At 42.0% G+C, this 17,481-nt stretch overlaps 1 protein-coding gene across 38 annotated transcripts in view; it reads left to right on the top strand.

Moving 5' to 3' along the window:
• NCOA2 (nuclear receptor coactivator 2) overlaps positions 1–17,481 on the top strand; it is a 295,898-nt gene that overhangs the window by 270,034 nt on the left and 8,383 nt on the right. For all 38 annotated transcript variants that reach the window (XR_010141181.1, XR_010141195.1, XR_010141177.1 and 35 more), the window contains 7 exons: positions 2,809–2,974; positions 6,367–6,645; positions 6,838–6,915; positions 8,301–8,535; positions 10,466–10,643; positions 11,244–11,442; positions 14,051–14,140. Coding sequence is in view for 17 of the 38 variants with exons in the window: in XM_054561747.2 (XP_054417722.1) it covers positions 2,809–2,974; positions 6,367–6,645; positions 6,838–6,915; positions 8,301–8,535; positions 10,466–10,643; positions 11,244–11,442; positions 14,051–14,140 (1,225 nt within the window). In the remaining 21 variants the exon portion in view is untranslated. The remainder of the gene's footprint in view (positions 1–2,808; positions 2,975–6,366; positions 6,646–6,837; positions 6,916–8,300; positions 8,536–10,465; positions 10,644–11,243; positions 11,443–14,050; positions 14,141–17,481) is intronic.

Here is a 17,481-nt window from a genome sequence, read left to right as displayed (position 1 = left end):
GTTATTAAGCATTTGGCTGTATTGCTGGTCTGTCAAGGTGGAGTGGTCTTACAAAGGCACGAGACAGTGCCTGCCTCCTCCTGACAGTGGGTTTCCGCCAGATGTGAGGCTGGGAAGTGTGCTTGTGCAGCCTGCATGCATTAGATTTCACACGAGCCTGCCATCACTGAATACATCTGGGATGGGAGGGTTGCATATGAATGCAGCTTCCAAAGAAACTAGTTGAAAATGACAAAATCTAGGTAAAGAAAATCCTTTAATGCCTAACTTAACTAGCATTTTTAGGGAATGAGGTTGCTGCCTAAGAGAATTTGGTAAATAGCTGACGTTACTCTTGACTGACTTGAACTCTTTTCATGGAACTCCTGCCATATCCATGTTTGTTGGCCCCTCCTCGTTGAGAAATCTCCTTCTCTCTTTGCTATCATGGCAGACAGTCCAGTGGTTTCTCCCTCTCCTGACAGCTTTTCTGCATCTGCTTCTTCCTCCCCCTCCCTAAGTGTAGCAGTAGTGGAGCAGTCTGATCACATTTGGTTTAAAGAAAGTTCTAGGAGAGTGTGGGCTGTGGAGAAGAAGCAGGAGGAAGAAGCCAGCAAGCTCCCAGCATGTGTGACTTTGTGAAGCCCAGTAGTGACAAGAAAGGGGCAGGAGTGGGAAGAGCACCTGCCTCTCAGGGGTCTGGGTGGGTCCCTTAGAAATGCAAGGAGCTCCTGCAGCAAGGAAGTGGGGAAGGCAGGTGAGGAGTGGCCTGAAGGGACCCTCAGCTGAACAATTTCCAAGTTACTAGAGGTGAGTGGAGAGAATAGGTTGTTATTAATGCATTCCTTTATGACCATTTGAAATTAATTGTTGGTTTCAGTGCTAGCACTTCAGTATTTCAGAATTCTAAGCCAAAATAGCATATTAGAGCATTTAAAAACCACATGGCATATTGAACTGTGTTCATAGGTAACTTCATTTCTTGATAAGTTTATTCTCACTTACTTACGAATGAGTTTGCTCATCTATAAACTTTTTGTTTGTTTTTTAATCTGTAAACATTTATTTTCTCCAAAACATCATGTAGTGACTCTAAGAGTACAAAATAGACTTTTGGTAAAGTACAAATACCATTTTCCCTTTTAGTATTCAGGCAACTCTGAAGCTCTTTTTTAAAAGCCTCCTCTAGGCTAGATGTGGTGGCTCATGCCTGTTATCCCAGCACTTGGGAGGCCAAGGTGGGAGGATTGCTTGAGTCCAGGAGTTCGAGACCAGCCTGGGCAATGTAGCAAGACTCCGTCTCTATAAAAACTGTACAAAAATTAGCCAAGCATGGTAGCACACATCAAATCTGTAGTCCCAGCTACTCAGGAGGCTGAGGTAGAAGGATTCCTTTAGCCCAGGAGTTCAAGGATATAGTGTGCAATGATTGTGCCTGTGAAAAGCTACTGCACTCCAGCCTGGGCAACATAATGGAACCCTGTCTTTACCAAAAAAAATATATATATATATATATCGCAGCCAGTTGTGGTGGCACACACCTATAGTCCTAGCTACTCAGGAGGGTGAGGCCAGAGGAGCCCTTTAGCCCAGTGAGCCATGATGGCATCAACACACACACACACACACACACACACACACACACACACACACACACACACACACACACACACACACACACACACACACACACACACACACACACACACACACACACACACACACACACACACACACACACACACACACACACACACACACACACCCCTCCTCTACTCTAATCTGACAGTTAATTTAAATGTATAGGAGTTGTATGTACCATGTAATCTAGAGTTTAGTGTTCTGATTTTATCACCAATTATATAATAACAAATATAATTTGCATGTTGATGATCCACTTTCCTTATGTACCTAATGCAGGAAGGCTAACAGATACACTTCTTGAGGGTTTTAATAAATGTTTTCAGGCCAGGTGTGGTAGCTCGCACCTGTTATCCCAGCACTTAGGGAGACTGAAGTGGGTGGATCGTTTGAGCTCAGGAGTTTGAGACCAGCCTGGGTAACATGGCGAAATGCCATCTCTACAAAAAAATACAAAAAATTAGCCGGGCGTGGTGGTGCGTGCCTATAGTCCCAGCTACTTGGATGCTGAGGTGGAAGGATCACCTAAGCCCGGGAGGTTGAGGCTGCAGTGAGCCATGATCACACCACTGCCCTCCAGCCTGGGCAATGAAGTGAGACCCTGTCTCAGAGAAAAATAAATGTTTTCAAGGCCTGCTTTTGCTAGACTAAGAAATATCCTATCAACCCAGCCAAATTTAATCTAGCTGCAGCTGAGTTCAAGAAAGTTAATGCAGCTCTGATGCCTCTAGTTCTCTCGTTTCTCCCAGGTGGGTCATCACAGCCTCCACCTAAGAATCTTAAGTCAATCAGTGATTCCTACTAAAGGGCAGAAAAGTCCTTTGGTTCCTTCAATGCCAAGTAAATATTTACATGCTTGAGCAGTCGTTGTAGGTTGGTGAGCCCTGGACTCGCACAGATCCATGTGGACCTCACCTCACTAAGCCTCAGCTTTGCCAGCCATGAAGTAGGGCCAATAGAAATAAAAATCATACCTTAAATGTCGAGATTTGTGTCTGGCCTGTATTGGGCACTGAATAAAGTGTATCGAATATTTCAGACTGTCCTTTTGTTCTGTGTTGAGTTGGTACAGTAGTTTGTTGCAACAACCCTGGAAGTCAACTGATACTTTCACCTTTGAGATAAAGAATTTGTTCTCTAATCTACTAGCTTTTCCATTGGCCCAAGGTGACATTTCTGTCTTTACAGGCAGCCATTTGGCAGTTCTCCAGATGACTTGCTATGTCCACATCCTGCAGCCGAGTCTCCGAGTGATGAGGGAGCTCTCCTGGACCAGCTGTATCTGGCCTTGCGGAATTTTGATGGCCTGGAGGAGATTGATAGAGCCTTAGGAATACCCGAACTGGTCAGCCAGGTATGTGCAGAAGGGCAGCAGGTGGGGGCCAAGCGCTCTCATGGGCTCAGAGGTGTCCGTTTTCTGTTTACAGGTACTCCACAGTCTGCTTTTTAGAATATACTCTTTTTTTACCTCAAAACAGGCTGGCCCTGTTTCTTCCTTCCCTTTTCCTTGTAACCCTCACATAAACTTTTGCCTGAGAATGGAGAGCACTGAGAATGAGCATTGCATACAGTTCAAGTTAGCCGAAAGACACAAACTCAAGTCCGTTTCACCTTGTGTCCGCCCTTGCTGATAGGGAAGGACACACAAGATACAGAGAAACTACAAACAGCACATTGCTGCCTTGTGACCTAGAACGCTTCCCCCTGGAAGTTGGTGTGAGTGTAGTCGTGACCCCAGCATTCATTTCACACCTGTGGGCTGGTGATAGGAAGCTGTTTGTGCTAAAAGAATACTTTCCACATAAGTTAGCAGAAGTCATTTTACAGGTAGCTGCAACTCTTTCATGATTTTTACCTTTAAAAATGGCGGGCTAAACCTTTCACTTATAGTTTAGTCCAGGAGTTCAAGGATGTAGTGTGCACTGACTGTGCCTGTTAAAAGCTACTGCACTCCAGCCTGGGCAACATAATGAAACCCTGTCTCTACCAAAAAAAAATAAAATGTCGCAGCCAGTTGTGGTGGCACACACCTATAGTCCTAGCTACAGTTCCTTTCACTTATGGTTTAGCCCACCATAATTTTGGGGGTATTTAAGCATAAATGGGAATATAAAAAAGTTAACTAATCTTAGTGAGCTTATTTAGCTTTCTTCCTTCAAGTAATTAGTTGGTTACTATAAAAAAGGAAGTCCCTGCTTTTAGAGTACCTGATAGCAATGATATAATAAATAACCTAACATAGTCCCTTGAAGAACAAAACACTATCTGAACTGGCTGCACAGCTAACTTGGTGTGAAGCAGTGCAGCCTGGCTTACTGTGTAAAGAGTAACCCAGAGAAACCATCGCGTTCTAGTTACTGTTTTCTTCCTTACTTAGCATGAATCATCTTTATTTCTTACTGCCAAAAAGTACCTGCCAGTGTCCAGTATACTTCTTGGCCATATGATGTGTCATCATCTTTCTGAGAGAGAGACAATGCAGAGTCATTGGAGACTTCTCTGAAACATTAAAATTAGTCTTGTCGTAATTCCCACAGTTGAGCAGACACAGGTGGGAGTTGTGACTTATCAATTCATATTGAAAACAGCAGAATGGAAGGAAATGACTTGAGGTTACATGATATAACCTGAAATAAATTAAGAAAGGAAAATGGAGTTTAAATATTTCCTGTGTGACTGGTTTGCTTTGTCTTCAGTGATAGTTAGAATTTAGCACTCAGTACTATTTTATCCTTGAGTTTGTCTAAGTGACATTTTAAAATGTGATCCGTGGAGTTGCTGAGTGACTTGTAATGTTATCAAAACAGGTGTCATGTCATTTAATATTTTTAGTCCGTTTTTCACTCATTTCTGTTATTTCTATTTTGTCTCATCAAATCCACTATGATTATAATACTGTCATGAAACTGAATTATAGAAATATGCTTATTAGGTAGAATTGAGGGAAGTATAGAATACAAATTATTCATATTCATGTTAAAGTTCTGAGATGGTTTTGTGTGTGTAGTTAGAGCAGTAATTCAGCAATGAATGGTTTCCTCTGCTTAGGCTCCATCCCTGTGTTTAGAATTACCATAGGAAAGGCAGTGGGCTCCTGGCTTTCACAGGCTGGCCTTAGGGCTGTGCTGATCAGAGCTCAGGGCTCTGGGTGGCTCCAGCACTACCTGGGTAGACAGTTTTCAAGAAGGCCTAGGACAACACTGAGCTAAAGAAAACTCGAGGCCAGGCGCGGTGGCTCACACCTGTAATCCCAGCACTTTGGGAGGCCAAGGTGGGTGGATCACGAGGTCAAGAGATCAAGACCATCCTGGCCAACATGGTGAAACCCCGTCTCTACTAAAAATACAAAAATTAGCTGGGCGTGGTGGCACGCGCCTGTAATGCCAGCTACTCGGGAGGCTGAGGCAGGAGAATTGCTTGAACTGGGGAATTGGGGGTTGCAGTGAGCTGAGATCGCATCACTGCACTCCAGCCTGGTGACAGAGCAAGACTTTGCCTCAAAAAGAAAGAAAGCTTGAGAGATTTTATTTGTTGCTAGAGTCTTTTCTTCCTGTATACCATTAAGTTTGTAGCAGTTACTCCTAGAAATAGAAAGAAGAGGAGAATCAGCCAGGTCCACCTTTCCCCTCGGCACATATAAACATTCAGGGCCACCTGGGTCTGAGGTGTCCCGGAGCCCGGGGAAGTTATGGGTTTGTTCACCTGTCCCATTCTGACCCAGGTAGATAGAATAGCCTTAAGAAGTCAGGAGTAGCCAGGCGCGGTGGCTCACGCCTGTAATCCCAGCACTTTGGGAGGCTGAGACGGGCAGATCACCTGAGGTTGGGAGTTCGAGACCAGCCTGACCAACATGGAGAAACCCCGTCTCTACTAAAAATAGAAAAGTAGCCGGGCTTGGTGGCACATGCCTGTAATCCCAGCTACTTGGGAGGCTGAGGCAGGAGAATTGCTTGAACCTGGGAGGCAGAGGTTGCAGTGAGCCGAGATCACAACATTGCAATCCAGCCTGAACAACAAGAGCGAAACTCTGTCTCAAAAAAAAAAAGTCAGGAGTGACAGACACATAAACCATGTCTAATAGGTAATGAGAGGATGATGGCAAAATGTGGGGCACGTAGGAAATCCTGACAGCCACAGAAAGCAGTAAAGTAGATAACAGGCAGCACATCACACTGGTGAGGAGCTCAGATCCCAAATCACAAACTGAATTGGACCCCACCATGTACTAGCTGAATAGGGCTTATTGCAATTCGCTTCATGTCTTTAAGTCTCATTTTTTTAGCTACAAAATCAGGATAATGATGGTCAGTACCCCACACTGCTGATCCCAGTCAGGTGCCGAAAAGGTTATCTAATTAAAATGAACTCTACAGATATGAATAATCAATCAAAAAACTTAACACTTCCAGGGGATATTTGCATCTGAAAGTCCAGGCCAATATGATTGGTGGAGTGGGTAGGAGGCATTCTGTAGTCCTGACCCATTTTTCCCCTTCCCTTGGAAGAAGTGCTGCTGGGAGTCCAGCGTGACCCCAGCTTCTGTCCTTATGTAACCAGAGCTGTGAGCAGAGGCATTTTCTAGAAAGATAAGTGGAGTCAAGTTCTGAAGGTACCTTTGTGTAGTAAGTATAATATTAAAAAGTATAAAAGCTTCAAATATATGACAGTGAGAGGAAACAGCCTCATATTGACTCTGCTGTTTTTATGGTTTAATTATTTGTTTGTTATTTGGGACTTTCTCTCCAGAGCCAAGCAGTAGATCCAGAACAGTTCTCAAGTCAGGATTCCAACATCATGCTGGAGCAGAAGGCGCCCGTTTTCCCCCAGCAGTATGCATCTCAGGCACAAATGGCCCAGGGTAGCTATTCTCCCATGCAAGATCCAAACTTTCACACCATGGGACAGCGGCCTAGTTATGCCACACTCCGTATGCAGCCCAGACCGGGCCTCAGGCCCACGGGCCTAGTGCAGAACCAGCCAAATCAACTGAGACTTCAACTTCAGCATCGCCTCCAAGCACAGCAGGTCTGTTCTTCGATGGCACCTGGGGAAGTCAGGGTTGCTGGATGGAGGACATGGGGAAGATGATGTAAGACAGCACAGCTGTCCAACAACATGCAGATACTGGGTTGGGGAGGGCAGTTACTTGGGAAACTTGATTTAAAGTAAAATGTATTCTGTTCTTAAAATGTATTCATCCTGTTTGTATGTATTTAGAATCGCCAGCCACTTATGAATCAAATCAGCAATGTTTCCAATGTGAACTTGACTCTGAGGCCTGGAGTACCAACACAGGTAAGGCAGCATACCAGCCATTAGCTTTCATTGTATGCATGCAGCTACTTTTGTCATTTCTTCCTCTCTGAAGAAAGTTAACTTAGTAGATGTGGATCCAGATCAGCACACTGGCCCTATACTGTCACCTAGTTACCTACTAGTATGTTATATTTTTCCCTTCTAATCACTGCCATTTTTATTGCCAGGTACAGTCAATTCTTGTTATTCTAAGAAGTTGTGCTACATAAAGTTACTGCAAACACTGAATTAGAGAACAGCAAACTATTGTTCCTAGGAGGAATACAGGGTTGGGCTCCTGCAAACCTCTGGTCACAACATTGTCATCATCCTGTCAACACATAACCTTGTTTTATGTGTGTTTCTGTTTAAAGAGCTCACTGTAACTCAGGCCTGAATGGCGCTTATCTAGCACACCTATTTTCTCCAGAAGGCACATCACCGCCTCTTGCACTTAGGAACACTAGAGAGCACTGCAGCACCATGTCTGGGAGCCAGTTTAAGCAGCAAAATCACCAACAGGAAAAGCAAAAAATGCAAAAATTTTGGCACCAAATAGATCGCAGAGGACACTTGTTTACAGTATGAGAGCTGAAACCAGAAGGCAAAGTGTTACCTTGTTCAACCTCTGCTGGAAGTGTGCACATTGCGTATCTGAAATGTTTTACCGCTGTGCTCATGTCTACGAATGACCGTGACAGTGGCATGTGTATTGATTTGGGGGTTACAAATAAATTTTACTGAGTGGGCAACTTCGGAAATGTGGAATTCATAAATGAGGATCAACAATATCTTAGCAGCCTCATGCCTCTCACTGACAGCAAGCACCGGGATCCCTTCCCTTCATCCATCCCGCCTTTCCTCCCTCTCCACCCTCCACCTCTGACTCGGTCTCTGTGCTTTCTTATCAGGCACTCTCCCCGCTCTCCCCTTTTCCTCCTGCCTCTGTTCAGCCTTTTGTAAAGTGCACCACATCACCTTTTGTCCCAGTGATTTTATTTCTCTACAGACTTGAATGTCCCTTGAATGAGACTCTAAACTACCATCCTCAGGGTTTATATTACAGTCTTCTTATAGAAAGGACTGTGTTATTTTGAGATCCTTTAGTTAATTGTGTCCTTACAAAATGATTTAATTGATACTAGCATCAAACTTAACTCTGCTAAGTCATAGCAAAGCTTCATAATAATCATATCTTTTGAACTTAGAAGCTCATGTTCTCAATCACCAGTTGTTCAACTCTGAGTTATTCCTTTCATGTAATTTTTTTCCAAATAATTTTACAGATGATAGTACTATTTGCTAGCCTCTCTATAATATTCACTTTGTTTTTTAATCTATGTCTGTCCCCGACATTTTCCTCCATGTATTGCCCCTGATTTCAGGCACCTATTAATGCACAGATGCTGGCCCAGAGACAGAGGGAAATCCTGAACCAGCATCTTCGACAGAGACAAATGCATCAGCAACAGCAAGTTCAGCAACGAACTTTGATGATGAGAGGACAAGGGTTGAATATGACACCAAGCATGGTGGCTCCTAGTGGTATGCCAGCAACTATGAGCAACCCTCGGATTCCCCAGGCAAATGCACAGCAGTTTCCATTTCCTCCAAACTACGGTACTGGACTTACATCCCCACCACCTTTCACCAGTCCTTTCTCCCCAGTGTCCCCCAGTGTTGGGTCACAGCTCCTCTGTCACAGCTCTTTGCATGGCTCCCAGATGAATCTGGCTAACCAGGGAATGATAGGAAACCTGGGAGGACAGTTGGGGCCTGTGAGGAGTCCCCAAGTCCAGCACAGTACCTTCCAGGCTCTCAGCTCAGGTACCTCCTTTTCTCTGAGTGCAGGTCTTACTTTAAGAATGACCGAAGTAAGTGTGTGTGCATAGACTGTGTCTATCCTGTGTGCGAGTATGTATGGATCTATGTTTATGTCAGTGTCTACAAGTGCATATATGTTTATATATTTGAAAGCCTCTGAGTCTGACTCAAACAAATCAATAGATACAAAATGTAAAAAGACCTCTATAAATTTAAATATTATAGACATTCTGCGACTTTTGAAAAATACAGATTATACCAGATCATTAATGAACAGGTAATTCTTGAGAAGTACTGTATAGAAACTACAATGGGAGACCTTTTAGTCCTCTTCATATTGATTTGTTGTTTAATGTCAGTCTTAAGAGATACCAAGTGTGTAATGTCATGAACATTAATATTTGTGTGCACGTCATGTTCAGTTAATGGTTGAATTATTGATAAAGTAAGTGCTTACATTAATGTTAATATTCAAAAATGACTTTCCCTACCCTTTGCCAGTTATCTGTAAATAACTGTGAAGTCTGTTGCCGAAATCCAAGTCTCCTATTTCTCTAAAGAACAGAAAGATAATGTGCAGCTTTTTTCTATATGATCTTAAGCTTTTCTTTTGTAGCTAATTTAAATATTAATTAAATTGCATGTTTTACAAGCCTTCTATGCAAAAGTGTACTTAATACCATCCTCAAAATACTCTTAAGTTGCCTCCTTTGTTTCCCAGCTCCTTTCTCTATTTCCTTCTTGATGATTTAGAAAAGTCTGCTAAAAGTTCTCTTTCCTTTTAGTTTAAATTGTTTGCCTCGAAACTGAACAAGAAGCATACATTGAATTTTTTCCTTATTCTTGCTAATCTTGGATAGCCCTAAAGTACCACAGAGCTCTTTATATAAAGACAAAACAAGCTAACCATGAATACAGCTATTTATTTTTAAAGATGGATCCATCTCATCATGGAATGGCTTCAGCTAATTCAATATAAATTTATTCAAATGTGTTGACTTTTGATATATAGCTGAACTTTAATCCAATTTAAATTTAATTTAAACAATCTGGCCAGGCGCAATGGCTCATCCCAGCACTTTGGGAGGCCAAGAATCTCTTGAGCTCAGGAGTTCAAGACCAGCCTGAGCAACGTAGTGAGGCCTCATCTCTACTAAAAATTTAAAAAATTAGCTGGGCATGGTCGTGCATGCCTGTAGTCCCAGCTACTCAGGAAGCAGAGGTGGGAGGATCCTTTGCGCCCAGGAGGTCAAGGCTGCAGTGAACTATGATCACGCCACTGCACTCCAGCCTGGGCAACAGAGCAAGCAAGACCCTATGTCAAAATAATAATAATAAGCTTAATTTAAACTAATTGCAGCAATATTTTGAGATTATATATATATATATATTTCTCGTTGATCAAAATATGTGACTCATTCTTGATTTGGAAAGGAATTTGAAGAAAGAATAGCATTGTTTCTTTCTAACTCTAGCTATGATGTTTAATGGTTCCTAGGCACCATCTAACTACTAGGGGGAATCAGTATGGAGATTTTATTTTCTCCATATTTTATCCGAGCTTGGAATCTTTCTTAAATGTATGTAATTAATCAGTACACAATCATATATTTGAAAGTAATTTTTTATGCATGCCTAATTTGGAATGTTCTTTCCCCCCCACCAGTCTCTACAATATAACTAACAGTCTCTTTTGGATTTCTGTTTCTGTTTTTTTTTTTTTAAGGAATAAGTCAGCAACCTGATCCAGGCTTTACTGGGGCTACAACTCCCCAGAGCCCACTTATGTCACCCCGAATGGCACATACACAGAGTCCCATGATGCAACAGTCTCAGGCCAACCCAGCCTATCAGGCCCCCTCCGACATGAATGGATGGGCACAGGGGAACATGGGTGGAAACAGGTAACCGCAAATCCTTCTCCTTTTCATACTGCCACTGTGACGGCTGAAGGACATACCCCACCTTCATGCCTGCATCCGAGGAGCTTTCTGTTTGTTTTTATCAAATGTAGTGATAAAGGATGGCTTCTAGGTCACTGCCTTCCACAGCAATTTCTATCATAAATAGGTTGGTGGTACCTTCTTAGGGATGTTCTTGTTCCTCCAAAGGATGTTCCTTGCTAAGCTTTTGTAAATTCTAGTAACTCCTGCTCTAGGAAAAGTAAACCGGCTTATTTAGAAGTTTGCTTGATATTGCTTGCATGAGCTAAGACTTTAAAAAAAAAAAGAGAGAGAAAGGAGACAGGTAGTCTATAGAAAGTTTCCCTGGTGATCATTTATCACAGCAACACACAGAATTGCCCCCACAGCTTCATTGAATGCCACTTCCCCTGCTGTCTCAGGCTTCAGCAAGCCCACCATCTGCCGGCCGTCTCAGCCTGGGTTCATGCAGTTCAGATTTATTCACTCAGAGTAAACGCCTGAGTAACAAGTGCCCTGAACTGCCTGCCTCTGGATACCAGCAAGCTATAACATTCATTCAATCTTTCCATTGTATTCCAGCATGTTTTCCCAGCAGTCCCCACCACACTTTGGGCAGCAAGCAAACACCAGCATGTACAGTAACAACATGAACATCAATGTGTCCATGGCGACCAACACAGGTGGCATGAGCAGCATGAACCAGATGACAGGACAGATCAGCATGACCTCAGTGACCTCCGTGCCTACGTCGGGGCTGTCCTCCATGGGTCCCGAGCAGGTGAGCACCCAAGGAGAAGCAACCCAGTGGCTTCAGATCACAGCTTTTTGTCTACTTCTGCATCAAATATATCTTTCCACGTATCTAACTTTAGCCACCAACTCCCACATTTACTTTGAGGAGTGTTTTTCACCCTTCACCTGTGTTAGTGACATTAATAAAAATCTTTGTTAATGATTAAATAAACAGAAAGGATTCCTGATTGCTTGAGGAGCTTTTAAAATATTTCATAACTTTCTTATCATTGACATTTTTCTCTTGAGGAATTCACCAGTATCTAAAATGAATCTCTAAAGATGAAATAGTGAGTGTACTTTTAAAATAGCTTTATTTGGGGGTTATCATTTGGGGGGTTTTTGTATTGTTTTGTTTTGTTTGAGACAGAGTCTCACTCTATCACCTAGGCTGGAGCACAGTGGCGCTATCTTGGCTCACTGCAACCTCCGTCTCCTGGCTCAAGCAGTCCTCCCACCTCAGCCTCCTGGGTAGCTGGGATTATAGGCACATACTACCATGCCCGGCTAGAGGATTATAGTTTAATAATGGATTTATTTCTAAGTGTAAAACCAGATGAAAAGCAAAGGCCAAACTACCTGCCATCCAGTTAGTTTGAAATGATCCTTCATTTATGCAAAGAGACAGACACAGGTAATCCAAAAACTATTCTTTTTACTTTGGAACGTGAAGGCAATGATTTTTTAAAATAATTGTTTTACGTTGAACAACATCAAAATGATTCTGTTCCTAACTTCACTAGATGGCAGAGAGACTCAAAGCATTTGAGATAGCAGTAGCCAGCCTGGAATCCAAAAATCTGTGGCTGATTCAGAGGTAAAAGTAGAGGTTAATAATTGTACCATGGTATTTACAGAAGATCTTATTTTTAAAGGCCCAAAATGCTGACCACTCTACCACTGATCCTCAGTAGTTCACACAAATAAAAAATATGGCAAGACCTTGACTCTTATTTCATATAAGGAGAAAGTGCAGTATGGAAAGTGTAAATGACTTAAGCATGAAATCACTGACAGCTCTGTGAATGTCTGTTAGAACAAGATTGTGAGAATGGTGAAAGATTGAAGAGTTTGATTAGATCTATTTAATTCTAACATTAGTGGACCACAATTTTTGTGAAAATTTTAAGAACTATTACAGAGCTTTGGTGTTTTATTCTTTAAAACGAGTAATAAAAATGGGAAGTGGTACATGAGAAAATTTAAGGCCCTTTGCATTTTAAGAAGGTTGTGTGCTTGTAGTAATAACTTACACTTCTGTTGTTGAATTGATGGCAGTTAAATGCTTATTTGGATACATTAAGCAGACATAAAGAAATACAGACTTTTAGCCTGGCATGTTGGCTTGTGCCTATAATCCCAGCTACTCAGGAGGCTGAAGTGGGAAGATGGCTTGAAGCCAGGAATTCAAGACCCAGTCTGGGCAACATAGTAAGCCTCTGTCTCTGAAGAAAAAAAAAAAAAAAAAATGTTTAAATTAGCTAGGCATGGTGGCAGGTGCCTATAGTTCCAGCTACTTGGGAAATTGAGGCTGGAGGATCTATTGAGCCCAAGAGTTTGAGGCTGCAGTGAGCCAAGATTGCACTACTGCACTCCAGCCTGGGTAACAGAGCAAGACCCTATCTCTTAAAATATATGCGTGTGTTTATAGAGAGATATCTATGCTTTTATTTCTTCAATGGAGAAATGTAGGGTTGATGTTTTATTTCCTGCAAAAATGGGCCACTAATGACTCCTTATTTGCTTGCTGAGGAAAAGCGTACAAAGTAAGGGTTACTGAGATAGTCTAGTGTAACACGATCTTAGTCCAATCTGCTCAGCAATGAATTGATGCATTTTTATTTGATATATTTTTAACAATCCGATTGTTTTGAAACTTCTGCATGATTTTAAACCATTTGAATCCCATGGTTAATTTGGAAGCCCCAAGGCACAACTGCAGTGTGTCTTCCTACAAAAATCATTATTCTGTTAGCATTTGCACATTTACTTTCTAATGTGTAAAGAAATGTACAAATGCAAATGAATAATCCATTTGGTCAGAGTAAATTCACAAAGTCCAGCACTAGTTTGGGTATTCACACTTGCTCTTGATAATTAATAACTTGCCTAAGTAGCAAAGATGTCAGGAATTTCTCAGATGACTTCAAAGTCCCAAATGTGAGTCATTGGTCTAATTTGAATAAGCCAAGAAAGCATACTGGTTATGGCACAAAAATGGCTCTATTATTATTAAGTCAATTGAATTTGATTTCTGTACAACATGCAGATAAAGGTTAATTTTGAAGGCAGCTAGTATTTCATGAGTATTTTCATGTTCCTCTAGACTCCGCAAAATACGTACACGGGAGAGCTTGTGTAGGGATGGTTAATTTTGAAGGCAGCTAGTATTTCATGAGTATTTTCATGTTCCTCTAGACTCCGCAAAATACGTACACGGGAGAGCTTGTGTAGGGATGAGGCCATTGTTCTGCAGTTCCTTTTCCCCGTTTTTACACCCCTAAAAACAGAGGAGGGGCGGCGGCCACTTGTTTTCCAGTGCACTCTTGGACATTCTACTCTGCATAGCCACTGTCCTGTCTTCTTGTCCTCAGGTTAATGATCCTGCTCTGAGGGGAGGCAACCTGTTCCCAAACCAGCTGCCTGGAATGGATATGATTAAGCAGGAGGGAGACACAACACGGGTAAGAAAGAACAGTGAAATATATGAATATGGAAGTAAAGCAAACATGAATATTTGATAGACCAAAACTGGCATAGATATATTGTCAATCAGTGGATTAAAGATAGTTGTAAAATATCTTCTAGTTTCATCTGGCATACAGTGCTTTTGTATGAATGATTATTTCTTTAAGCTCATTTTAACTCAGCTGATGGTACCATATGAATTAAGAACACTAAATTTTTTTGTATTTATCTTTTTTTTCTATAATCTTCGTAGCCAACAAAAGAACAGTAATTTTGCCCTGGAATGATACCATGATAGCAAAGCAAGAAATAATGTGGCAAATAATTAGTTGTGTTAGGGCAAACTTTTATTTTTGCTATTTCTGAATTATAAGGCTAGATTTTTAGGAGGATTAAGAGGAATTAACTTACATTGTTCACTCCCTTAATTAAGTCTTCCTAAGGGTTTTCTGTATTTCATTGTGTTTAGGAACAATCTAGTACATTATTTATATTATTGCATTATTTGCCTATTACACCTTAAACACTTCTCTTTTTGTTTTGTTTTTTGTTTTTTGTTTTTTTTTTGAGACAGTGTCTTGCTTTGTTGCCCAGGCTGGAATGCAGTGGCACAGTCTTGGCTCACTGCAACCTCCACCTCCTGGGTTCAAGCAACTCTCCTGCCTCAGCCTCTTGAGTAGCTGGCACACGCCACCATGCCTGGCTAATTTTTGTATTTTTAGTAGAGACGGGGTTTCACCGTGTTGGCCAGGCTGGTCTCCAACTCCTGACCTCAGGTGATCCACCCACCTCAGCCTCCCAAAGTGCTGGGATTATAGGCGTGAACCACCACACCTGGCCTATTAAACACTTGTTCTAAAGAGAATGATATTACCATGTTCAGCCAATGAAACTGTAGAATAATTAGTACTTAGACCTAATTGAAATGTGTACCTAGCAGCAGATCTCTTGCAGGAAGAGGTCTGAGCAGTTTGGCACATAGGTAAATGTGCCTGTGTGGCCCTTTAAGGTAAGGGATATTAACCCTTCACAGTAGGTAGCTCTTTTTTAAAAAATCCTATCCCATACAACCTGTTAAGTGGAAGAAAATATTTGCAAACCATTTATCCAACAAGGGACTAATATCTATAATATACAAAGAACTCAAGAGGAATAAAACAGATAGTCCCATTAAAAAGTGGGCAAAGTTTGTGACCAGCCTGGCCAACATAGTGAAACCCCATCTTTACTAAAAATACAAAAATTAGCCAGGTGTGGTGGCACGTGCCTGTAGTCCCAACTACTTGGGAGGCTGAGGCGGGAGAATCACTTGTACTTGGGAGGTGGAGGTTGCAGTGAGTGGAGACCATGCTATTGCACTCCAGCCTGGGTGACAGAGTGAGACTCCGTCTCAAAAAAAAAAAAGTGGACAAAGGACATGAATAGACATTTCTCAAAAGAAAACGTACAGATGGCCAGCAGATATATTAAAAATGCTCAGCATCAGTAATCGTCAGAGAAATACAAATAAAAACCATAAGGAGATACCATCTTACCCCAGTCAGAATGGCTATTATCAAAAACACAAAAAATAACAGATGTTGGCAAGATAGAGTAAAAAGGGAACTCTCATACACTGTTGGAATGTAAACTAGTAGAGCCAGTATGGAGATTTCTCAAAAAACTAAAAACAGAATTATCATTTGATCCAGGAGTCACACTGCTGGGTTTCTACCCAAAGGAAGAAAGGTCAGTATATCAAAGGGATACCTGCACTCTTGTGGTTATTGCAGCACTATTCACAATAGCAAAGATACAGAATCAACCTGTGTGTCCATCAGTGGATAAATGGATAAAGAAAATGTGGTACATATACACAGTAGAATACTATTTAGCCCTTAAAAAAATGAAATCATGTCATTTGCGGCAACATAGATGGAACTGGAGGTCATTATCTTAACTGAAATAAGGCAGGCACAAAAAGACAAATATCTATTGCATGTCCTTACATATGAGAGCTAGAAAATTTGTTCACATGGAAGTAGAGTGGAAAAATAGATAACAGAGACTGAGAAGGGTGACTGTGAGGGCAGGAGAGGAGGAAGAGAAGTGGATGAGAGGTTACAGACATACAGTTAGAAGGAATAAATGTAATGTTAGCAGAGTAGCATGACTGTAGTTAAAAATGTATTGCATCTGGGTAATGGACACCCTAAAACCCTGACTTGATCCCTCACTATGCATTATGTAATGAAATTTCACATGTACCCCCATAAATTTGTACAAATAAAAATAAAATAAAAAATCCTCTCCTGGCCAGGCGCAGTGGCTCAAGCCTGTAATCCCAATGCTTTCGGAGGCTGAGGCGGATGGATCACCTGAGGTCAAGAGTTTGAGACTAGCCTGGCTAACATGGTGAAACCTCACCTCTACTAAAAATACAAAGTTAGCCGGGTGTAGAAGCACACACCTGTAGTCCCAGCTACTCGGGAGGCTGAGATAAGAGAATTACTTGAACCTGGGAGGCGGAAGTTGTAGTGAGCCGAGATCATGCCATTGCACTCCAGCATGGGCGACAAGAGCAAAATTTTGTCTCCAAAAAAAAAAAAAAAAAAATCCTCCCCCAGTAGAGAGAGTACAGGGTTGTTGTTCAGTTTCCTCCCCAAAAAAGTGGGTATTGGATGATTTGGTTAATACTAGCATTCAAGTTGAGAAAGTAATAGCATTAAATTTGCTCCAGATTTTAACTTATTGTGTGAATATTCTCCATGCGGTTTCTCTTGTTTTTAAGAATCACAGTCCCGAGTGGCAGAGGTGCCGGCTGTTGGTGGGAGTCCTGTAGATGTTGTCTGTATATACCTAGAGGGGCTGGTGTCTTTCCTGGTGCCAATCCTGTTCTCTCCTCCACTGAGTACAGGAAATGAGCGGCCACACAACTCAGTCGTGGCTTATGTGCAGAAGTTGAAATCAGGAATGCACTTCCCAGAACAGTGACGTTACTGATAATTGGGCTCCCAGAGAGGAGGGACCATTTTAACCCAAAAGTGCCAGGGAGCTCAGCCTCTGAGCACAACATATCTCTATGGGAGAAAAATGGATTTGGGAGGCCAGGCTTACGTCTCCCTCCCTGAATTCACCACAGTGAGATTAGACCTCCCTGCCTCACCCTTCATCATGTGGCTGCATGCCAGCCAGCCTAGGCCAGGGCTCCAGCAGAGCAAGTGCCCCGAGAAAGCCACTCCGTAGGTTAAGGCCCTCAAATATTGCATGGGCCCCATCTGCCACCCCTGTCTCCCAAGAGCCTCAGGAATTGACCTCCCCTGCCTTGTGCTCTTTCTTCAGCTGCCATGTAACCTCC

Source organism: Pongo abelii, chromosome 7, assembly GCF_028885655.2.
Source record: "Pongo abelii isolate AG06213 chromosome 7, NHGRI_mPonAbe1-v2.0_pri, whole genome shotgun sequence".
NCBI classification, from domain to species: Eukaryota; Metazoa; Chordata; class Mammalia; order Primates; family Hominidae; genus Pongo; species Pongo abelii.
The sequence above is the reverse complement of the archived record's forward strand: the minus strand, read 5'-3'. Positions and strand labels throughout refer to the sequence as shown.